General features: G+C 40.6%; 1 protein-coding gene across 7 annotated transcripts in view; it reads left to right on the forward strand.

The window, feature by feature from the left end:
- Positions 1–24,635, forward strand: part of ADAMTSL3 (ADAMTS like 3) — a 205,429-nt gene that overhangs the window by 20,008 nt on the left and 160,786 nt on the right. The window contains exons 1-2 of one of the 7 annotated variants that reach the window (XM_021281231.2): positions 769–1,064; positions 8,463–8,557. In XM_021281231.2, coding sequence (XP_021136906.2) covers positions 1,046–1,064; positions 8,463–8,557 — 114 coding nt within the window. In that variant the 5' untranslated portion in view covers positions 769–1,045. Of the gene's footprint in view, positions 1–768; positions 1,065–6,211; positions 6,415–6,809; positions 7,159–8,462; positions 8,558–24,635 lie in introns of those variants that run through there. The other 6 variants (XM_013370920.3, XR_010475224.1, XM_065075916.1 and 3 more) reach the window with 6 other exon arrangements.

Below are 24,635 nucleotides of genomic sequence, written 5' to 3' on the forward strand. Positions count from 1 at the left end.
GCCAAGGCTTTGTAATAGTGCAAACAAAAACAGCTGATAGTTCAAAAATAGTCTGAGCTGGTTTTATCTTCTTTATTCTTCACCTCCTCTCCCTAGGCAAGAACAGAAGGTGGCAAATTAAGGAGCACAATGGAAATCTGTTACTGATTCTTCTGTTTCTGACATTTTTTCTGACTTTTTCTTCAGTTAAGACTGTAGTCTGTACTGCTTGGACCACAAGTGCAGCTGAGGAATTCCTGTGGAGATAAGCCTGTCCCATCTTTTCCTATTGTTTTGAGTATAAAGAAATCAGGAATGTTTCAGGATTAAGAGATATGAAGGATATCAGGAAAAACTGTGAGAAAACATATATGCCAGACTAAAGCAAAATAAAAGTTTTTTCTACAAATAGTCCTTTTGCAGGAAAATGTAGATATGGGAGACTTAGATGGTATTAGCAAATTCCACAAAGTTAGAATTAAGAAAACAAAAACATTAAAAACATTTGTGGGCTTTTTCAAGTGCCTTAGTTGGGCCTTGACCTTGAGCTGACGAAATTAAGTGAAAAAAACCCACAAGGTGATGAAAACCATGAAAAAGTCAACTGAACTTTTTGCTGTCTTTTTCCTTAGGTACCTGCTAGCTCACTCCAACCATGTGCAAGCAATCTGCTGGTATTGGTTCCAAAATGCTCTGGGTGCACTAATAGGCCTTAACAATGCTGACGAGCCTCAGCTGGGTCTTGTGCCCACAACTCTGCCCACAGGTGCAGAAGCTCCATTTAACCTCTGGCCTGGCCTTCAGTCCCTCTGTAAGCTTTGTTATGGTTCTGCATTACTGTAAGCTTTGTTGGCCTATGGATTGATTTTCTATCTTGATATTATACTTGCACATTTGGCTGGGCTCTCTGCTTGCCCCAGCTGTTATCTCTAGTCCCCCCATACTTATCTTGCCTAGGAGCAGTGGGACAAGGCTGTGGCTGGTGTGGCCCCTGCCTGCCTCACTTGCCTCTGTCTGCTAGGAAGCAGCCAAATGTTGCCACTCAAGATGATGGACTGTTAGAGCAATGACTGCTGAATACTTAGGTAAGGCTGAGCTTGTTGATAGTAGTGTCTCTTTTTAGACTTTTTAGTGACCTAATATAAAATGTTGGAATCCGCACCTACTTTTTCAAGTGTTAAATGTATTTGAGATTTGAGGCTATGCGTAGTAAGAGGACAGGCTTGATTAGTGTGAAAATACTGTGCTGTCTACTATAGGCATAGGTGTAGGGTCAGCATAGACAAAAGAAGCTTTTGTAGCATTTTAGTGTTTTTCTCTGGTAGTCATTCTGTTCTCTAATTGATGAGGACCTCTTCCTAAATGCCTGTTGGAAACAAAGCAAGGTATCACTGGACAGCCTTTGTAACAATTTAAGAATCCTCTGTATATAACAGTAATGTTGTTTCAAATAGTATTGTTCTGATACACTATAATATATCAATAAGCAGTTTGCTGAGCAGTCTATTAACAGATATATTTTTAGTAACACCTGTCCAGAGCTAATGAAGACAGATTGAGTTGTACTAGCCTGATAGTAGTTGTCATAGTACCAGAGCAAATATGGAGGCCAATGAGAAAATTAGAAATAAAAACCAGAGAGGTTAAAGGGCAGTATCTGTTTCTGTGTTGTTGGTGGTGGCAGTATGCATAAATGGACAAGTCCTTTCCAGAACATGTAACTGTACAAGTGACCCTCCTGTGTCATGTGTCAGTATATGCCCCTACTTGCCTTGTTAAACTAAACAGAACAAGTTGATCAGCTTACAGGCTTTTTTTGCCTGTGTTGGAAGACCAGGTGGTTATCAGTGAAGAAATTAAATTATTTGTGGCATTACCAGATGCAAAATTAAACAATAGGTTTTGTTTGATAAAACATCCACCTCCATCCACCCAATCTTGCTAACCCTTCTTACCTTCACTTGTTGTCAAGTAGATTGCCATCCCTGACTGTTAATAAGAATAACAAGTCCATCTGCTGGCTCCCACAGGAGTCAGGAACCACCTCTGATCCACCAGAGCTCAGTCAAATCTGAGTCCCTTGTGAAATGAAGTCATTTCCATCTCTTTTAGTAGAATATAGTAACAAAAAAGTCTTCATTTATATCCAGGCAACATTGCTGAGTTGAGATGAGTTGAATCCATTTCAAAGAGAGCAAATAACTTACCCACTGCTATTGCACTTGACTCAGTCGATCTGGAGCACTTGGGCTGCAGCCAGGCTATGGTGAGGAGAATGGAGACTTTTCCTTGGTAATGATTCCCAATATAGTCTCTGAATGAAGACTGTAAATGTGCAACTTGGGAAACAAGAGCATTTGCCAACATAGGAAAAGAAGTTGGCAAGTAGAAGAGAACGGAAGAGTCAAAAATGGATTTCAAACTTGCTTTCTGTCTTCACATTTACTTTCAGCTTTAAAGTATAGGTAGGTTTGGGGGTTCTTTCCTCTGTTAATGCATTATCTCATGTTTTATTTGCTGCTTTGTTCCAACTCACACAAGCTTACAGGAGTGTGCAAGCATTTTATGTTATGGGTTTTGTTGGAGTTTTTTCTCTGTTTCTATTGACACATGGACTGTATGCGAGAAAGTGGAAATTTTGTTCCCATTGTTGCCAAACATTTGATGCACGATGTCACTTTCCTGAAGCTATTTTCTGGTGACCTAATTTTTGTTTGGGATTTTTTTTTTTTTCAATTCTGTTTCAACTGTTACCCACACTTATTCTTTCCTCTGGTTTTGCTATGTTTTCCTATGTTAATCATTAATCTTCTGCTTTCATAACCACATTGTCTTTGTCACTAGTATTCCTCCCAATTATGTATTTCTTCAACCTTGTCTTTTTTTTTTTTTTTTTCATTCTTTCTCGCTATTCTCACTGTTTGCTCCTTGCTTACGTTCTCTTCTTCTGTTTCCATATCGGTGTGCATCTTTAGACACTCACGTAGTGACACAAGTCATCTTGTGAGATGCAGGTCACCTCATTTACTCTTCTTGCTTTTCCCCAGTGAACCTTCACAGTGAGGGCAGTGATTGTCCTGCTGACCTTTGTCTGGTGCTCATGACTTGCAACATAATTGCTTTCCCCAGAGCCCCTGTTTGTTCACCAAATGTTGCTTCTTTCACATAGCACTCAATAACATTTTATTTTTAATAATCACAGAAGTAAGGGCCATTATGAACTGAGGAGAACAGATCATTGTCACTCTCGCATGAGAAGAAAATGGCAGACAAGTCCAGGAATTCAAGTTTGGCATATCCACAGTTCTCAGTGGGGTTGCTTTTTGAAAAAAAAAAAATCTGTTAAAGAACACATAGCTATGTGTAAATAAACTGATAAACTGATACTATTTTACTTCTGCAATGAATTTTTCATTTTGCCTTATCTGCATTCAATCTTCATCTTTACAAGTTCTTATTTTGTAATTATGCCTACAAAACCGCACCTAAATCCTTTTGAAAAGATATGCTGCAAATCTACAAAATTATCATCTAAGTGCATTACGAATTTATCTCAAAATGCTCATTTTGACATTTTAGTTAGGGCTATGAACATTGAATGACAACAAAAAGTATGTGCCATCTGAATCAAGAAGTGTTTGCTCTGGAGGGTCATGAAATTGAATGCATCTGCTACTGCTATATAGGATCATAAATATGCAAATGACCCACAAGTTGTTTTGCTTGAGGATAAAAAGGAATTTAAGAGACAAGAAAGGACAAATATTTATTCAAATACTTGAAATAGTGACCATTTGTATATACTGTATTGGTTAATGCCAGATTCATTTAAACACAAACTGAGAGGAAGACAGTAGCTTTCTTCTGTAATGTTTAGGTCTATACATAAGTAGTTTTTCTTTCTTTAAGCCACAGGAATCTTTTCTACTTCCTATATTGATGGAGCTGTTTCCAAAGCTCAGGACAAGGATCAGCGTGCAACACAATAGGTTCCATAACACCAAGAAATCAAAGACAGTGCTGTAGCTGAACTTTGTACCCTTACACTAATAGAGGTTTTACTCTTTATAGGCCATAACATATTTGAGAAGTGTGACAGTGCGTGATTGCGCTCTACCCTAGAGAGCTTGTTATTTCAGGGTAAACAAGCACCCTGTACAAATATAATAAAGGGCCAAAGAACTGATTATACCATGTCAGGGTTGTCATGACTCTAGTTACAGGAAATTTAACATTTTGCTTTTATTAGTCAATCAGGTGCAGCGCTATTGCCGATAACTTTGAGGCCTCAAACCAAAATGCAGTTTCTCCATGGGGCCTCAGCAGGGTACTTCCAGCTTTGGTATTCAGTAGACATAATCCTGATTTATAAGCCAAATGTTGTTCTGCACTGTTTCAATAGGTTTCAAATTTGTAGTTTAGCCAAACATATTTATTCCTGAGTAGTATAGACTTTTGTTGTGATGAAAGAATGGGCCTTCACGATGGTCAGATTTGCTTAGCTGGACTTGTTTTGAAAGAATATTTATATGCAAGTGGAGTCTGCTGAAGAAGTGTGTATACCTGTGTTTCGGGACAAAGGTGGAGCAATGCGGTTTTTCTCTTAGATAGGAAGTTTTTCTATTGATGTTCACTGAGAGAGTGAAATCTGGTGGTTATCATGTGCTTGAACAGAGGTTTTTGTTTGTTGGGCCACGGATATAACAGAGATTTTTGTTTAACAGACCAGGGATATAATTTGCTTCAATTTTGCTCTTAGCTATATCTTGCAAGATCTCTTTTCTCTGCCATTTCTGCCTGAGCTGCTGAGTGTAAGTTGAAATTTTCTATTGTTAAATCAAATGTAAATCAATGGATGACAAAATATTTAATGGTTGTGTTTAATAGTGAAGACACATGGTCTGAAGCCAGTGTAAAACAGAGGGTAAGACCATAATATTTCCAGCCAGCTTCCTCAGGAGAGACTGTGCCAACTGTACAGATGGACAAGATCATGATGTGTTCAATGAAATAATAAGTGCAAATGTCCATATTTCACAATTTTATGAACAGTAAGGTCTTTATAGCTCTCATATTTAATGTCATTTAAATGATACATATTTTAGAGGGCAGCAACAGAAAAGTATTTATGTAGTAGAAAAGCATTGGTAATACTGAGAGACAAATACAGGGATTCTGCATGTGAACTCTGACTGTTAAGAGCATTGCTATAGTTTCTTGTTCAAAAGTCTTATACCAGCTCTGCCAAGCTAATGTGTTGTGGGCCGAAATTAGAAGCCTGCATGGTAAAACTGCTAATAAGGTAATACCTAAAGGACATGATATGTAAACATAGTGTAACAGACAAAGAACAATAGTTCCTGCCTTGAAGAGTTTATAATCCTTACAGACAAGACAGTAAACAGAAGGGAAGTTAAATGTTTCCTTAGAAAATGATGATTTATCTTAAACTGGAACGGTCAATTAGTTTTTGTGGATTTGCTGATGAGACTTCTCCAGGGATAAAAATTAGGCACCCAGAACCTGCAATTTTGTGTCCTTTAGCTTTAGGGTGCATACTGGAAGAGTCTGCTATGCAGCTATGGGTGCTGTGAATTTTGAAGTGGTTGTTTACAAACACATCTTGCCTGGACACCTGATTTTCATTCAGTTTTTGCTTCACTCAGCAGGAGGGGTTATGAAGACTTTGTGGGGCCCAGGGTCTGCTTCACTATTGAGGGGTTAATAATTTGAAGAGAAGTGATATTCTAAATAGGGATGGTGCAAACTCTCTGCATTCCTAACTAGATGGCAAGGTCTTGAGGGTCAGCTTCATCCTGTAGTTGTGAACATCTTTTGGTTTTGTTCTTGTAGTACTACCAGCCATGCTTTTGGGACAGGAAAATTGATTTTCTGCATCAGTTGATCTGATGGCTAAGTTCTGGCTTTAAAACTACTTGTGATCGCGTCTGGTCTTTATGCTGACTGCACCTGTGTATTTTTTTTTTTTTCTTTGAAGACGCCAAATTGCAGGAATATAGCTGAAGGCATAGTTAAAGGACTATGTGGTTAAGTAACTGGAGGGGGCAGAGCGGGCAGCGCCGCGGGTTGTGCTCCCGCCGGTGTCCCGAGAGCTGCGGTCCTGCCGCTGTCCCCGGGGGGACCGCTCTCCGCTCTGCCTTGTCTGCGCCGGGTCTCCTCTGTGCTCCGGCGGCTTTCAGCAGAGGGCACTCTGTTCTCACGGTGGAGGAGGCGCTTCCCGTGCTGGGGAGAAACCTACACAGATTGGAAAAGTTTCCAGTGCAACATATTTGAACAAACTCTTCATCGGTTATGTTTAGTTCACTGGAGCGTATTTTTAACTTCAGTGGCAGGGATAATAGCCCTTTTTCTACGTGTTGCTCCTAGCGGACTCGACGAAAGTTTTGGGACATCAGTGGAAGCCGTAGCGCGAAGGTAGAGGATTTTAGTGCTGCTGTTTAGCAGCCCAAAGCTCCGAGGGAGAAGCTGTCGTAGGAGACATACTCGTCAAATTTACAGTAGGAAACCTAAAAATATCGTAGAGGGCAGCATGATTAAAGACCTCCTCGGTGTGTGAGCAGATTTGCAGCTGTATTGTGAGAGTTACTTGGAGATGAGACACAGGATGGTTGTGGTTTTGGAATCTGCTTTGCATCAGATTTGGGGGCTGACTTCACGGTAGCTTTTGCCCCTCGGGGGAAGACGAACCGCGCGGTCCCGGGCTGCCGGGGTCTCGGCCGCCGACACCGGAGCGCCGCCAGTGCCTCCGCAGCCGGGGGAGGGGGAGCGGGAGCCGGGCCCCCTTGGCTGCCCGCCCGTTCGCGCTGGCCGGGGAGGCAGAGGCTGCGCGGGGGGTGCCGAGCCGCGGCGGCGGAGCGGGCGCCGGGCCGGGCCGCGGCTCCGCGCCGCAGGTGGAGGCGCCCGGGCGCCTCTCGGCGGGGCCGGGCTGCGGCGGGCGGGCGGGGGCGGCCCGCTGCCAGCAGCCTGTAGGACCTTGGCGAACGTGCGGCTGTGGGCTGGAGCCTGGCGTGAGGGAGGGGCCGCCGCGCTGATGCAGGATGCTGTATCCCGGTGCCGTGACAGGCGAGGCGCTCCCTGCCCTGCGAGCGGGAAGGAGGCGCCGGCAGAGCCGGACCCGCTCCCCGCCTCTCTCCCGGCCCCAGCCCCGCGGCGCTCCAGGTGGGTGAGCTCGGCGGCCGCGCTGGGGTGCGGGAGCCCCCGCGGCAGCCCGGGCTGTCTCTCGGGCAGCGGCAGCTTCCTCGACCCGCTTCTCCGAGCGGATTCCCGCCAGGGCGGCGGGTCGGGCCCCGTGGGTGGCTCCCCGAGACGGGCCGGTCGGGTTCGGCGTAAGCGGGGGCGGCCGCGGTGCTGGGCGATGGTCGGTCGAGAGGGTAGAGCGGCGCGGGTTGCTCGGGGAGCCCTTGGGGAGCCCAGGCACCGACACCTGTGAAGGGCTGGTGTGTTTTGCCAGTTGTGGCTCTCAGCAATGCCTGGCGGGTGTGGAGGGAGTAAGGGGGATCTTCCACCCCTTATTGACATAGTTGATTGAAACTTTTGAATGACAAGAGCATCCAGGAGCGCTGAAGGTTTTGGGATGAAGGAAATAAAATACCTTTTTCTGTAAGGAATCTTAATTATGCTTAGTTGACAGGTGCAAGAACTGTTTGGATAGACGTTTTTCCTTTGGGATATCTGACCTTTTAGGAAGGAGTACATTCACTGTGGAGGTTTGCAAAATAGTAGGGTGGTATGGAGGAGGGGAGGGAGTGCTGTTTGTGTGCTTATGTTTTAGGGCTGCATGGAACTTCTACTATTTTAAGATCATCGGGGTGATAAATAGTCTGGGGCAAAAAGATGCATCGACACTAGGAATTAGCAGTGTTACTACATGTTTTTCTTTTTGTTTTTTCTTGATGGGAATTTTAACTTGAAGTCTTTAGTAAAAGTGACAGTTCCATGTTGGCCCTGAAATGGTGATGGGTCAGTAAACTGAGGGATTTTTCTTTTTCTTCTTTGCCCTGATTGCTTGGGGTCTGAGCTGTTACGATGGGAGCTTTCAAAGGCGATGGAAATGACTGCTGAGGCCCCAGGGCTGGGCTCTCAGCTTTAAGTGAGTGAAAGTGCTGAAACAGTACATCAGAAATCCTGCGCTCTTTGGATTTTACCTTCTGGAGATCAGGATGGGAGGTGTTCCCAATGTGATAATTTTTCTGTTCAGGGGATATTCAAACTTGCCCACTGTTGCCAGCTTCCCCCAGCCTTTCATTTCCCCCCTTTCTGTTCCGTGGTTGGCAGCAGCTCACCCTGCAGGCTGTGCTCATGGCATGCACGGCGCGCCTGCTCCTCTGGCCAGCGCTACTCCCGTGTTTGCGTTGCGTTTCTTCCAAAGCCCGGTTCCATTCCTTTGCCCAGTTTGCTTTAGTCATTGAAACTCTGGCGGAGCCCACTTCATTTTGTTTGTAACTTGAAACAATTTCTCTCAGCAGAGCCCCAAGGCACAAGGATGGCCAGCCCTAAAGCCACAGGGCTCTTCTGGGAGATCACTTGGCTTGCTATCGCTGTCTATGCTCATCTACAGGTAGGTGACAAACTTGTTGCTATTGTCATGCATGGTCCTTTATCAGATGATCTTGCTGCACACTTTGAATTACTGTTTTTTAAATGGAAAACTGCCACAAGAATCATACTGTAAATAAAATGCTGTCAGTTAGAAGGTTTTCCTTTCACTGAACTGAATTTCAAAGACATCCATCTGGTAAATGAATATGCTCTCTCTTCCTAGTAATATTGTACCTGACTGTACTATGTGGGGACCAAAGGGAGATCTTGCCAGATGTGTAATGCCATGGGTCTTTCTAGGCAGCACAGCTGCTCTTTGTCCCCAGGAGGTTTAGCACCTGATAAATGTTAAGATACTCTAAGTGACAAGGGTTATATAAATACCTGGGTAGAAACATCTAAAGCACTTGGAAGTCGGTGTCAGGGGGGAGGGTGGTGCAAAAAGGTCTTTGCTTCAAGTGTTCAATGAACACAGGAACCACGGAGGAAAACCGTAGCTGCCAACTGATCTATTGCCTGACACATGAGCCTAATCAGTTCCAAGAAGTGTGTATTTCAAGAAATATGGTGTGCTGGCATGCAGCAGAGATGTTATAGGATGTCATTCTCTGTACTGATAGTTCCCACAACACAGAATCTTACAAGGATTTTTCAGTCTTAAATACACTCAAATCCAGAAATCCTTAGAAAAGGGCAGCTAAATAAACTGAAGAATATTTTTGGAAATAAATAGCATGAAAATAAGGAGCATGAAGAACTGAAGAGATTGTAGTAGACAGCTGAGTAAGCTATGATCAACTTAGGGTGGACTTGGGGGTTTAAGGTAGTGGGAACGGGGCTCCAACCCATCCTCAGTGGCAGCGCTGAGTGCACTGTGTGCTGTGAGACACCTGGCAGCTGCATGTCCAACAAGATAGGGCAACAGTGGGATCTTCTGCTTTTTGCTTGCATATTCCTTATGCAAGAATAAAATGTTACTGATTTGCAGTGCCTATCTGGCTTGTATTTTTGTGTGCACACTGTTGAGTGATGCTGTCATAACTGGCCCTATAAAACACTCAGAAAGTAGCATGTGAAGTTCACTTGATAGTTCTGTTCAAGATGAAAATAGAAGTTCAGAGAAGGGAAGTGTCACCTTCATGATTGGGCTTTTTGGTCATGAAGAGATCACTTTTATTCTTTTACAATATTTTTTTTTTTGGTATTTTTTTCCTTTCATACTTTTCTTATTGTAGAACTGGAAACAGTAGTGGCATAGTTTCCTCTTCTCCACGAATGGTTTGGCATAGCTTCACATGTCTCTTTATAATAAAAACAACCCAAACACATTGTAGTAATCAATAGGCTATTGTGAGCAGCTTTATGAACGTTTCAATCTAAGTCCTTTTTTTGGTCTTGATTGTCCTTTAAAATATTCTAACCTATTTGGCGTATTTGAATCATTAGCACTTAACCCCAATCTTGTAGAAGGCCGTTGTGCTTCTAAGTTTTAGGTGTTTTATCACAATTGTAGGCATATTAAAGATACTTTATATTATTTAACATAACATTTTTGGTATCCAATAACCATTAATGCTTTAATTGGTTGCTTGGGGCCATACTATATGGACCACACACAGGCATTCTGCCCTAATATCGTACCATAGCTTCCACTTGTGTTGTTTTTGGCTATTAAAGTGCTTATGTCTGGATTTAATCAATTAGAAACAATTGGATGCTGGGCAAGGTCACAAGTCTATGTCATGTCACTTATGTTCAATTGATTAATTTCATCCTGCTTGAGGCAGGTACAGAATAAAATCATGACCATTTTAAAAGACTGTGGTGGAAATGTGGTATGAACATAATGCAAAGAAAACTTTAATCTGAGAAGTTGTGAAAAAGAGGTAGCTGCTGCTGAGAAGAAATGCAAGTTAACTTTGGTTAGAGGAGCCCTTTCTGATTCCTCGTAACCAGCACAGCGTGGTGTTCAGCTGGTCTCCAAACTGAACTCTGCCCTTACGGATATGCAGCGTCTCAAGTTTGACAAAATAACTTTGTCAAGGGCAGATTAGTTGCTGTAGTAGTAAGTTAGATTTCCCAGGATAACTCGGTGAGTAGTTGAGCACTGAGAATTGCTGAGCTGCCTGTCCAGGAAATCTGTTTTGTGACCAAGGGCAATGGCATAAGTGACTCAGGACTAGATCACTTACAGGCTGGCCTTGACTGTGCTCTTTTGCAGACATAGAGCCTACTTTTTCTGATATGTGCCAACATAAATGAAATTAATGGATCTGCATTACTCTAAAGCCAATGGTAATCCAAGCAAATAATATCTATATGTTTTTCTTAAAAACAAACAAAATAAGACCCCAATTTTTTCTAAAGATTTAAATGATGACTCTGTCTAAAGAAGTTACTGTATTCCACAGCCTATATGCATTTGTGAACTGCGACTATATCCTTGGCCTTGAGTGTAACTATTCATATGTATGGCTACATATGGTGTAAGAGGCTCTTTGTTCTTCTCACATGGTAGCGAGCTATCAATACTACAGATTTTAGGAGATGGTTAAGCCAATAAACAAAATAGAAGGCATCCAAGTCCAATTTTGCTGGTTTTAAGTGATCTTTTGAGTACATGTGGCTCCATACTGGTAATTGAAAAGGTAGGATGTTCAGCCTGGTAGCCAACTCTTTCTTAACCTTGTGATAACACTTCATTACACCATTCAACTACATGCTGTTATACTTGTTATGAAATGTATGCAAGACTGTATATCTGCATATAGGTACTAACGGATTAATGACAGCAAGAAATGATGACTAGCAGATTAATATAGACAGATATGTCATCAAGAATTTTACACATGGATTCACTTTAGATTTATTCTATGTTATTTTGTTTCAAATCAGGAATATGCTGATGTTTTCTAAGGTTCTTACAGTCCCACTTAAACCATCTATAAGTCAGTTCATTTCACCTTCAAAGACCATGGGGTTGCGAATGTCTGAGGAGGGAATAACAGCCAAGACACCATGTCTGGATATTTAAGCAGCATTACTCTGGATTTCTATGGAAGGAAAAGTTTCCTAGGTCACATATTCATTGAATAAACTGTTGGTTGTTCCCATGATTTATGTTTCTGCAATCCCTGCCTGCCTTATGGTTTTTTCTAACTATCTGTGATATTTCAGATATAAAGGATATACATGCTGAAAACATTATCTTATTCAAAATGATTCTGCCATAACCAATCTGCCAAAAACTACCAACATAGCAAACGTCCTTAAGGTTGAATTTTGCAAGGCCAAAAATCTGATGTCCATTATATGACATAGTGGACTTGGATACTATCTTTGTGGAAAACCTTTGGAAGATTGTTTTACAGTCACTGAATATGTTGCACACTGATGTTCAGAAAATAGATTATGATCTACATGCCATACAATAGTAAGGTTTTTTAAACCTCCAGTAACTTCAATCAAAAATATCAGGATGAGATTTGCAAGTCCAGAGTTAAATCTGAAGCAGTTTGCCTTTCTTTGTAGGCCGGTTGCAATTCTGCACCCATCTGGAATTTTGCCATCAGCCTCAATAGCCCGTGGTTTTATTCTTAGTTGGAACATTGAGATGCCTCTACTACAGTCAAATAACACTTTTGAGACTCTGTAGAATTGTTCTGACTTAAAATTTTCATTATTTATAAGATTGTAACTCAGTGACAGCATTACCAGAAAACTTGTGTAAGCTTTGAATTTATGACTAATAATGATTGCTCAGCCAGTGCTCATAGGATCTGAACTGCCGTTACCCCCAATTTACAATCTGAAAGAGTTGAATTGCCAGAAAAATGGTGATGAATCTGTCTTGTGACTTGAGACATGAACTGTATATGAATACTTACTTTTAAAAATGTACTCACAAAAATTGAAGTCAGCTGTGGGAGATGACCCAAGAGTACAGATGATATCAGTGAGGGGATCCTTTTACTATCTCATTTACTTGTTTTCATTTTTGTAGTAAAAATTTTTATCGTAGTGATTATAAGTGATGCTTGCAGTGATACTACTTGGAAAATCAGCTCTAGCATTTTCCAAACCCATTCATTCCGGTGCGGCAAAGGTGGTTTAGTCTCCATATATAGCCAGATTTTGAATTATCTCTATCTTCAGGTATGGGTATCTGGGCTCACTGTGATGATAATTTTTGTTGCAGTTACACTAGAAATTGGGCAGAGATTCTCAAATCACTTGTGTGTTGAGCTGCAAATCGCTGGTTCCAAAAAGATATCTGAGAGTCAAACACTTTTAGAAAAGCCTCAAGTGTGGGAATAATCTCTCACAACAACAAGTGGCTTCTAATACCTGTTGAAAAAGTAGTGAAGAAATGAAGGAATAGCTCTCTGGTTTTAGCAGATACTTGAGTATTTCGTCACTGATAATGATTCATTCAGGTCTGCCTGTTGCAGCTGGATCCTTCATATTCCTCACCAAACTGGGACACAACTGGCACTGGGGGTGACAGTTTTGCCCAGTGCCCCAAACTCTCTTCCTGCCTTTGCATTGCGGGAAATGTACATGACTGATTGTGCTGATATTAAAGCATTTTTACTGTTCATTCAGAAATCATGATTTGGCCATCCAAAAGAATGCGTTTCACTTCAAAATAACATATAGTTTAAAATCTGAGTCCTTTTTATTTACTTTTAGTTCTGGAACCTGTAGGGTTCACATAATTCTGTCCTTATCTGCAATTTTTAGGCTTGAAGCTTTTCTTAAAACAGTTCTCTGTGCTCACCTGAACCCAGGAGCTGGGGTTTGAGTAAACACCCATTATAATGTGGCTTGCAATAAAGTAGCAAAATAAATTAATTTCAGTGATAGTGGGAGCAGATTTGTAATTGTGCCTCTCTGCTTGTTTGTGTTGTAAGGCTGTGCAAGAAATCTTTGGGCATGAGTTATATCACACTGTGCAAGTGGTGTACTTTACTATTAAGTCAGTGCATTGTTAAGATTTTCTATAGTTGATAATACTGATGATGAAGTCTTGTGTCCAACACAATCTTGCTTGAACAATTCCACTGTAAATCTTATTATGCAAAGTCTTTGTAAAACAGACATTTTGTGTGTGCTGAAAGAGTGTGTTTGTTTTTGATGTGCAGTTTGCTAATGAGCACAACATTCCAAAAGGGACATGGGGTACAGCCATGGCAACTCCGGAGGGACGATTAAGACCCACATAGGGACTGTATAGCACTGCAGTTCTGATGTACCCTCTGCACTTGCTCTGTTGTCACTGAGAGAGAAATAATTCCATTAGGTTTTGAAAGCATGTTTATAACTACTTTTTTTCCCATAAGAGGGCAACTTGATAGCAGCTGGAGTACTTGGACTATCAAGTGCCCTTGAATTTAAGGGTCATATTTTCAAAATGGCCTTGTTCCAGCTTCCAGGAGGAGGTACAGTTTTACAAACCCACTTTTTGGTGACCATCAGGTACACGAGGGTGCTAAACTTAATACAGATATAGCAGCATTTTCAGAAGGGTCTGTGCGATATGGAGCCTTTGTTTTGATGGCTTTCAGTAAGATTTGAGACATAAGTTAAACACAAATACTGTTAAGTACTTACCTGTGTTGGTAGGTGTTTAGCTGGATTTTTTTGAAGCAAGCAACAAGGTAAATTTCAATTAATTCAATGAGAACCAGGCGTTAGATCCCTTAGGCACTTCTAAGAGTCTGGCTAAGCGTTTGTCATCATGTTTAGCTGATTAAACCAAAACTTTCAGCCTTAAAACTCTTTTGAGAAAATAATAGGCTTCTGGTGTGTATGTTCTAGTACCTGGGTGTGTGGATATTTGGTAATACTTCAGAAGTGCAAGTACAAGCATCACATGTTTATAAAGGGAGGGTGGTTTTTGAAAACTTGGCCCAATATATCCCTTCCAGACAGCATATTACATAAATTGTTTAGGAACAATGTTATTTCTGTTTCTAATTTTATATTTATTAGATTTAACATCATTATGGAGAGAAAATGAAAACAGCATTCTCGGTCTGTTTTGAGAAATGTGGTTTCCAGGAATTGTCGGTTTGTCATGCTTCTGGATCCACTAGAAACACAGCGAATGCAAGTCAGCTCGACTAAATTGTGAAACAATATTAAAAATGCATTTATGATTGCAATTACTAGATTGTTGTTGTATGCTAACTGTTGTCATTTGTGTCACGGTGGGAGGGCCCAACTGGTTAATGATGCTGGTTTGTGGAGCATTTGTTTATATGTGGAAACATGTATTTATGTAATGTTTTTTTCCTGTCATCAGGTGCTCTGCCAAAAATCGAAGCTGCTTAAAATTTATGGGATACAATGACTTGTTAGTGCATGCAAGCAGAACAAGGTATCGCTTACAGTCTCTATATATGTAAGCACCTGTAGAGGCTGACTCTATACTAAATGCAGACACAGTGAAGAGAGTTTTAGCTGCTTGATATATTGCCTTTTAGTATCATAGAAGTAAGATGATGTGGGCACACCTGCGTTGCCACAGAATGTGAAGCATAAGGGATTGTGTTCTTTCAAGCTCTGTTTAGCAGTAAATGTTGCCTGGCCTGCATGTTGCAGAAGCTTTGAGAAGGCTGCAGAAACTCTTTATTCCCAGCTGGCTGATGCAGCTAGAAATTAACTACCTCCAAAATATCCCCCCAATTTGGTTGTCATTTCCCTGCTTGTATATGTGGTTGCTCTAGGCCGTGTTCTGGTGTGGAGAAATGTCAAAGGACAGTGCAAGTGCTGGTTCCGATACATTCAGATTCCCCTTTTCTGATGAGAGCTTGCTTTGCTTTCCCAGCTACTGCAGCCTCTTGTTGGTGTAGCGGTGGTGTGGAAGCAGCAGGCTAAACAAGCTCAGTGCTCTCTGTGGATGGATAACAAATGAAATATGCTAAAATATGATTTGGCTTCCTCTCTTGAGAATCTTCTTTTATTAGATGTTTTCAAGGTCTCATTACTCATTTGGCGTTTTGTTTTCTTGAGTCTCCAAACAGTTTTAAACCGTTCCCTGGTTGACTAACATGGAAGTTGGCTGAAAAAACAGTAGTGTAGTAGTGTCTTGAGTATTGCCTGCTTGGTAGATGATGTTCTAGTTGGAAACTGCCCGGTACATCCAACATATTACTGATTCTTTTGGCTGATCTCATCAACACTCTTGTTAGAAAGCAGAAGGGGGAATACATCTATCACTGGAGAGATGTGCTGTATGCTACGTAGGGATTTTACTAATTCCACTATCTGATAAGACTGCTTGAACAGGCTTTGTTTTTGTGACCCGATTTTATAACTTTATATGAATATAAGGTGCTTTATGTGACTAACAAGTCCACTTTTCATTTAGATGGGTGCATCTCAGGTAAGTCTTTTCATGGAACAGCCCGCTCAGAGTTTGGTAGCAGTTAACGGTGCAAATTAAGTGGTGGGAAACACTATGAAGCAAAGAGTATCATCCTCGCACTGTGTGAATTCCTGGTTTACCCACACTTGAGTACTATACACAGTTGTGATTCCTTTATGAATGGGGTGGAAAGGCTAGACAGGGATTGGCTGGTAACTTGTTTCTTTCAGCATAAGAACTCCTAGTAAAACTACTAGGAGATGGATTCAAACCAATGAAAGGTGATTGTCCTCCCTGGAATGATCTTTGGCTCTCCTTGCTATGTTTGGTTGTTGTTTGCTTGTTTTTTGTAGAAGGTTACATGGATTTCAGGGGTATCACAGTATCACAGTATGTTTGGGATTGGAAGGGACCTCAAAAGATCATCTAGTCCAATCCCCCTGCTGGAGCAGGAACGCCCAGGTGAGGTCGCACAGGAACATGTCCAGGCGGGTTTTGAATGTCTCCAGGGAAGGAGACTCCACAAGCTCCCTGGGCAGCCTGTTCCAGTGCTCTGTCACCCTCACTGAGAAGAAGTTTCTTCTCAAATTTAAGCGGATCCTCTTGTGTTCCAGCTTGATCCCATTACCCCTTGTCCTATCATTGTTTGCCACCGAGAAGAGCCTGGCTCCATCCTCATGGCACTCACCCATTATATATTTATAAACATTAATGAGGTCCCCCCTTAGTCTCCTCTTCTCCAAACTAAAGAGACCCAGATCCCTCAGCCTTTCTTCACATGGGAGATGCTCCACTCCCTTCAGCATCTTCGTTGCCCTACGCTGGACCCTCTCCAGCAGTTCCCTGTGCTTCTTGAACTGAGGGGACAAGATGAGTACTCAGATCCACTAAGTGCTGCTATATAGACAAAAACCAGCAGGTTAAGAATAGTAGGTGGGTTCAGGGAAGTGTTGTACGTACACGCTCCGGGTATACTCCTTGAGTGTCCAGTTACAGCTGCTGTTGGAAGCATCCTTGGTGTGAACTAATTCAGCTGTTCTTATGTCATTTTGATGTTCCTTGGGGCTACATTTTGAGGATCATTGAACTAGAAGGTAGAACCAATCCTAGACCTACTGTCACTTATGACTCATCATTTAAAAACTACCATTAAAGACTACATCTACTCATCATTTAAAAACTAACATTAAAGACTACATCTACATCTACAGACTTCAGGTGCATCTGGAGGTATGTCCTGGATGCGTAAGAACTTGCTCAAAACCTATGTAGGTACCCACCTTCTGAGCTTCTTTGTGTCTGTGTGGAGTATTTTTACAACAATGTTATTAAATTTATTCTTTACAAACATTTTTATGATATTCCTGGTGCATTGTCAAATTTTGAAGTTTTGGAATGATTTTTAAAGTGTGCAAGGAAATTTGGGTCATTTTGCTTAATTGCTGGAGTAGTTTCTTGTTTTTAAACAAACACTAGTATTTCCTTGAGCAAGATAGAGAAATGGCTTCTGATATTTTACTAAATAAGGCTTGGCTTAAATTCCACTTTCATTATGTGGTCAGTCCTTCTGAAAGACACAAATATTCCGGACATTTTTCCTGCATGAGTGAGCACTTGCTTTCACCCCAGTGTGAAACTGCGCACCCAAATGCTTTTCCCATTTCCTCTTCCTACCTCTTTCAGTTAAATTTAGAACACAATAGGTTGGTTAAAACTATAGGAAAAGCTCCAGAATGCCATCTTAATGTATGGGGTTTTACCATGCAGCTGTTTATCTTCTGCTAAGAGGAAACTATAAATGTATTTTTAATACCAGGAGCTGGGCTTAAAATGCCATTATTCATCCGGTGGGAATAGATTTGAAAATTAGTAAGCAATTAGATCAGTAGGCAAATACATTTTACTTAATGTTGCAAGTCTCATGGGCCTTTCAAATATCCTGTTAGCATCACCTGTTCTTAACTTGCAACCTTTTAAATCTTTAGGCTTAAATAGCAGTCTGTACTCTGTATATTTTTAATTTTTATTTATGAGCTGAATTGTAGTTTTTTTTAAAAACTTGCATGGTTTCTCCAAGGTCAACAGAGATGTGCTGGGAACGTTAAGCTTTTCTTAGTGAAAATTTCTTCCTGTAGATAACCATCTTGAGAAGGGCCTTAACTGGGATAACAGAACATGTGGGTCTTGTTCTGATCTTTTGAACTTGCTTGAATAATGTCCTTAGCAAACACCAATGATGTATTTGTTTATAATTGCTTATTTTTCTTACTGAATTTAGACCTCTGCGAGCCATCTGTCATATGTCACATAGAAACCACTGTTTAGAAATGGGGAAAATGTAGGAATTGTAGAGTTTCCTTTTTACTTTTTCAAATGTTAAGGCCAGTCCTCAAGAACTCTGAAGAAAGGACCTTGCCCTTTTCAAATGTACAATGGGAAGGTCCGGTCATTCCTTGCTTGCCAAAAGCTCACATTGATCACTGGTAGTATGAGGACTCTTGGTCTAGGCAATATAAATCCACAGTCCTGAAGAAGATCCAGGCTGCGGAGCCCTGTGCACTTCATTAGGTCACTGTACCACAAATAAGACCTTACTTTGTAAAATTAAGGCTTTCTACTTCAACAATACAACGTTCTACACTTGTCTAAGAGTGCCGGTGAAGTCCGCAGGCACTTTGCCTGAGACATCAGTGGGAGTTTTCCTGAGTAAGACCTGCCTCTGGGAAGCAAACTGAGGCTGAGTTTCATTAGCACTAACTAGTTGGTTCTCATATTTCCTGTGGTGTGAATAATTTCGTCTCTTCTTCACAGAACTGCTAGGGACAGATGGCATTTAAAGCTGTGTCTGCACGTGTTCGTTTTCTAGAAAATTGGCTGTGTTTATCCCTCTGAAAAAAAAAGCAGTGACAATAAGAAGGTAATTTGTCTGTTGCTTATAAACCTTTCAAAATTTGAAGTGATTTCCATTTTTTTATATGTCGCTTTTTTATTGTGTGTCGTTGAAGACCATTTTATCAGGTGTTCCAGACCATCCCTATTGGCAGGAATTTCCCTGAACTACTGCAGAGGGAACCATCAAATTCAGTCCTTAGAGCATGAACTCTATTTTTCAGGAGAACTGAAGCAGAACATTGAAATTCAATTTTTCAAAATCAGTGTGACTTTTTGCCAGATTTACTATATTCAGAAGATTCCTTTGAACCTTTTAAGGGTTATGCTCTTCACTGCATTGTGTGGTTCTGCTAATGAAAATAGAGGGAAACACAAGCACACCATAAATAAGGAAGATATAGAGAGCTGATTTCTACATGTAGCATTTTGTCTGTGCGTATGAAAATTGACATCATGGTGTTGGAATGTTGACTGTGTTTTGCATTTTGCTAGCTGCTTTTACTGGAAAGCATGTGTTTCAAAGGGAGTTTTCAGTTTTTATAAGGCTTTGCCTCCATAATAGCTCAGTCTTGTTTTGAATGTAGACTTCAGCTATGAATAAAATTTAACTCACGAAGTAAGAGATTCCTCTGGCACAAAATGCAAATGAATTACGAAAACATTAACATGTATGTCTGGATGAGAATAGCCAAAGCCAACCTTTAGGTTCCACTGTTACTCTTCAATGCTGCCTTACTCTGTTCAAGAATACCCTACTCTTAGAGTAAGGATACTGAGTTCTGAGGAAATCCTTTCAAGAAAAGCTATATTAAGTGTGGGGAAAGCATAGTTGGCTGCACAAAACCAGCCCTTTGTGGGGGATTTTCACTAATGTGCTTTCTTAGCTCTAGATGAGTCTGTGAATGAATGGAGCGGCGAAGTGAAGAAAACAGACTAACAGCAATGACAAAGTGGCACTGGCCCTTCATCTTGAGAGTAATCATCCAGATAAAATTGGCAAAATTCAATTAGATTATCTTTCAGTAATGGTCTGGCCTCCCTCTTCAATCTTCATAATCCAACTCATTTTCCCAGAGTTTCAAGGTTATATACTCTGTAGAAAGTTGGCAACCCAACTTTCCCATGTCATCAGCTCTATCCAGTCTCCTGAGAGAAGAGTTTCCTGGTACAACATCCTTGCACCTGTTAGTTCTTCCCCAGCTCTTCTCAAAATCAGGCCATTCTGAACCCCTTCATGAAATTATTCCACGCTATTTAAGCAGCTTACTAGTTTTTTATAATAATACAATTCCCACAGTGATACAGGGCAGGTCCAGTTCTATTAACCTGTCCTTGTGATGTAGGACCCAAATGGTTGGTGACATTTTCAATGTCTCAGGTTGATGTGTTTGAAAGAGTTAAGACATCTGTATTATACTGAGAAATTACATCTGTATCTTCAAGTTGAATCAAAAGTACCCAGTGCCTGTCAAAGTATAAATGCCTCTGTGCAGAGAAAAGCTAGCACTTTTTTATTTTTAAAGAACATTTAACCTCTCTGAAAAATATAATTCCCCTTTTTGGTGGTGGTGTGCAATGTTGAAGGCCTCAATTCACTGCTAACACCTTAGACTTTATTCCTATGCGTTTGCTAAGTGCAAATATATGGATGTATAGAGTATGTAATTACATTAACAAAGTCTCAGGCACACTGAGATTGTCTTTAGTTGAGTTTTAGTCTGAATAAGGTGTTAAATGGCTGCAGGTTCCTGATGGACTCTTCTCAGCATATAAGTTGCATGGCTGCTGTATAAAACAATTATTTACAGTTATTTTTGGTTGAGAAAGTAGACACAGTCGGATCTTTTTGCACAACTAAAGGAGAACATTGATCAAGAAAAATGAGGAGTGATGTTTCATGTTGAAGAGTGATGCAGCTTGCTGGGCTGAGTACCTGCTTGAGCTGGGGCTTGCAGTGGCATCTCGTAACGTGGGGTCTGCTTGCCTGGGCCGTCTCGCGTTGGAATTGGCTCTCTTGGTGGGATCAGTCCGTTCATGGCTGTTCTAGAGGGTACATAAGAGCTCACGTGTTTCAGAGACTTGTAACTAACTCACAGGGCTCTCACCTATCTGTTATTTTCCTGTATTGCATAAATAAAAGGTAAACTGTAACCAACTGAAAAAGCCCTTACAGTTATTAAAATTTCACCAGAACTGTTCAATGTAAACAGCTAAATTTACATATCAAACGTTCAATTATTAATTGTCATGATAGCTACCTATTGGTTATTTCTAGAATCCTATTTCAAGTCTAGAAGATTTGTGCAAGCTTTTGTTAGGGGTGAAATTTAAACTTTATTAGGATTAAGTGTTTAATAGTATAATTTGCTGCATATGTTGTGACTAGAAGCTGCTATGAATAGATCCTCTGTAAAGAAAGCATTTGATATATTATGTATAGACTTAAATCCACTATGTTAGTATCTTTAGCTAAAGGAAATTATAGGAAGAGATTTACAGAGAAGGGTTTATTCTATTAACTTCAGTTTTTAAAAAACATTTCTCAACCAAAGTTGAATTTGATTTCTGTATTTTGACGTTGTTTAAAATGTGCTCTACATAACTTCCTTTGTTCCTTGAATATTATTCTGAAAATAGTACGAATTGGCCATTTCTCATGTTCGTGAGGACAAAAGAATAGTGGTAGTAGTAGGTGGAATATTTAAGTGGGCTGCCCTGTTTTTCTATTTGTCCACTAGCAATAGACCTGAGGATTTAAGTGCAAGGTTTCTTGTTATATTACTGGAAATTTAGTGTAATTTTTATACCTTGTAAAGAACTGGGAGAAAGGCTCTCCCTTTCCTACATGTCTTCACCCCCAGCCTCCCAGGACATAGTTTTGTGGAACACATTGATTTAGAACAGGTATCAGTTTGAACTTGGTGCTGAAGGAGCAAGAGCAGGAGGGCAGCACAGCCCTGTGTTCCAGTCTGCATGTGGCATTTGATTATCTGTGAAATGCTGGTGATTGGTTTGGATTCTGATGGCTTTTAGGCAATTTGGGATTATTCTGTGTTTGTAAATAGCGGGAATGAACAGTTTTGGCTTATTTTGAGATTCAGAGACCATATTAAATTTTCTTGGCGTAGGCATTTTGACTTGGAGATTTTATTATTGTCCTGTATTTCCTCTTAAAGTGTGTAGATGCTTCAGTAATCAGGTTGGTTTGTTTGTTTTATTGTGTGTTTTTTTTGTTGAGAAGTTGGTTGTTTCTTTTGTAGAACAATTTGCAGTCAGCCCCTTCCTCTGTTATTAAAGCTGGAATAACACCAAATGAGGGAAGCTGCTGTGTGTATCATCTTAAGGAAAGGAAAAGCATATAAGGAAGAGACAAATCTCATTCAGTCATTTTTGAATGGTTTCCTGCAAGAGGGCAACAAATTTCAGACCTTGTGTGGATGTGTAGGATTCCCTTCAACTTTTCTACCAGGAACTATAAAAAGCTTGTATAAAGGCACAGAATAATTACAGCCTGAGTCAGGCCAGCGAGTTGGCTTTTTTCACTATAATCAGGATACAAACATCTCTCTTGGCAAATAGGACCGGGCTCTGAAATAAAGATGTTCTGGACTGATAATTCCAAGTACGGCCAAACTTGCAGAGACATACACAGGTTAAGATTTATATTCGGGTCTTGTTGTTTAAAATGGATGCTGTTTAAGCTTCATATAATAACATTTTACTTGGTATGGAGTACAGAGGAAGCCAGGCCTGTAAAAAGTGCAAATGAAAATAGGATTACTGCCACAGTTAACTTCAGTGTGGCTTAACTGTGAGATTTGAGACTATCTTATTGTTTGCAGTTTGTAAAGCAGTGGAGAATGTGAAGAGAAGTATAATTATGTGTGATAAGAACCAAATCATTAATAGCACAGTATTTCACACCACTGTTTATAAATTCCTTAGATCGTGTAGATTCTAGCTTTGGTAGTTTTTGGTGTCATGGTTGTCTTCAGTTTGAGAAGTCGTAGATATATAGGGCAAAAGGAATCCTCTGCAATTAAACAAAAGGGTGGGTGAATTTATTTCCCTGCCTTTGCACAGTCCATTGTTCTTGGATTCTGTCTGTATTTTGAAAAGCCTTAGAATGCTAAAGACAAACATATGAGAATCTGGAACCATGCTAAAGCTTTAGATATTGAACTGTTAGGGTTGGCCTCCTCGCTCACATTAGCTTGTACTGGCAAACTAAGAGCTGACTGCGGATAAGAAAATTCAGGGGAGGTTATTGCCACAGATCCATCCAAAAGTGCTCTGGAACAGCTGAAAATATTCTGTAGGAATAGTGCCCTTCTGTAAATCTTTAAACTGTGCTGTCAAGACTTCTATTTAACTTTACATACAAATGGTAGCAGTAAAAGAGAAGCTGCTATTAATAGATACGCAACAATAAGTGATTTTGCACTGTTGGTTAGAAATTAGGCATGTACTGGGAGCTCTGCATTTCCCCTTTCACTTGCTGTTTCTAAAAGAGCGGAGTATCCCTAGTCCTGCAAGAGGCATGACAACTTTTCAAAAGACACAGTCAAGTGGACAAACCAAAATTACGTGTACTCTTTTAGAATTCAGTATATAAAAGCTGCTTTTGAAAAGCTTTTCCTTAGTAACTGTCCCACTTCTGAGTAAAACAGTGTTGCTTTCCACTTGGAAGCAGGGGAGGCCAAGTGACCCCCTCTTCTAAAAGATGCCTTGGTCACTTAATTGTTCATTTTGCACACAAGGCGTATGCATTAAGAGATTTAAGCAACAATAAGAGTCAGTCCTTCCATAACTTTTCCTGTATTGGCCAAGGTAGGAGTGCTTTTCAGTAGCTTGTCTACAGCCTCTACACAGTGTTTGGTTGTGTGCTTAATTTTTAGTTGCCAATAGATTCTGTGAAATACCGGTAACTGCATACATGCTGAAAAGTTACTACCCTCTGCAGTTAGATTCTTCAAACTGCTGGAAAAGCGAAGGAAATGAGATAGTTTATCTTACTAGCCATCTGCTATGCCATCATCAGCTCCAGTGCGGTATTCTGAGGGAGGAAAATTATTCTGTTAAATTTCCGGTAGAAAGATAATCATTATTGGAAAGCGATACATGACTTATGACATGTCACAGTTCATCTGTCCTGGGAGCTATCTGTTGTACGTGCACATCTGCTTCTGTACACCCACACAGGATGGGAAGATATTCTTCCACAGGAAGGTCTTCCGTTCCCTCAATGTGCAGGTGGTATGTGCTGGCAAATTGCATATTGTGGATTTGGTAGCCAAGTTCCCAGAGTAATGATCACATAGTGAAGCAATTCATTTAACTTCAGCTGTTTGAATGAGAATACAAGATGGGTGAGTAGGAATATAATCACATGGCCTATCTTGTAATGTTGCTTCTGTGATAACTGTTTTAATCACTTATAATTGCTACTGGTTGCATTAGAAATATAGACCATTAGAGGATTAAAAGGGTGTTAGTGAGATCAGTCACAGTGAAGATACTTTGTGCTTAAAAATTAAGAAAAAACGCGGAGCATTTGAGAGGGCATCATACTGTTTAATTCCAAAACATTAGGCAATGTCTTGCCTTTGAATTGCACATTTTCTTCCATGTTCTTCATGCTTCATCCTTTTTCTGTTGTCATGTTCATTGAATGTCTTTCTGTAATCACCTGGATCATTTTAAAACTGCTTAATAAAAATTCTTTGCTGATCATGGAAGACGGGTGATAAAGTTGTAGTGTTGAAACTATCCTGAGTAGAACAGGCATCCTGTTCTAAATTAGCAGTGTCTATTTTCATGTTATGTCTGACTT

Source organism: Columba livia, chromosome 11 (genome assembly GCF_036013475.1).
Source record: "Columba livia isolate bColLiv1 breed racing homer chromosome 11, bColLiv1.pat.W.v2, whole genome shotgun sequence".
Lineage (NCBI taxonomy): Eukaryota > Metazoa > Chordata > Aves > Columbiformes > Columbidae > Columba > Columba livia.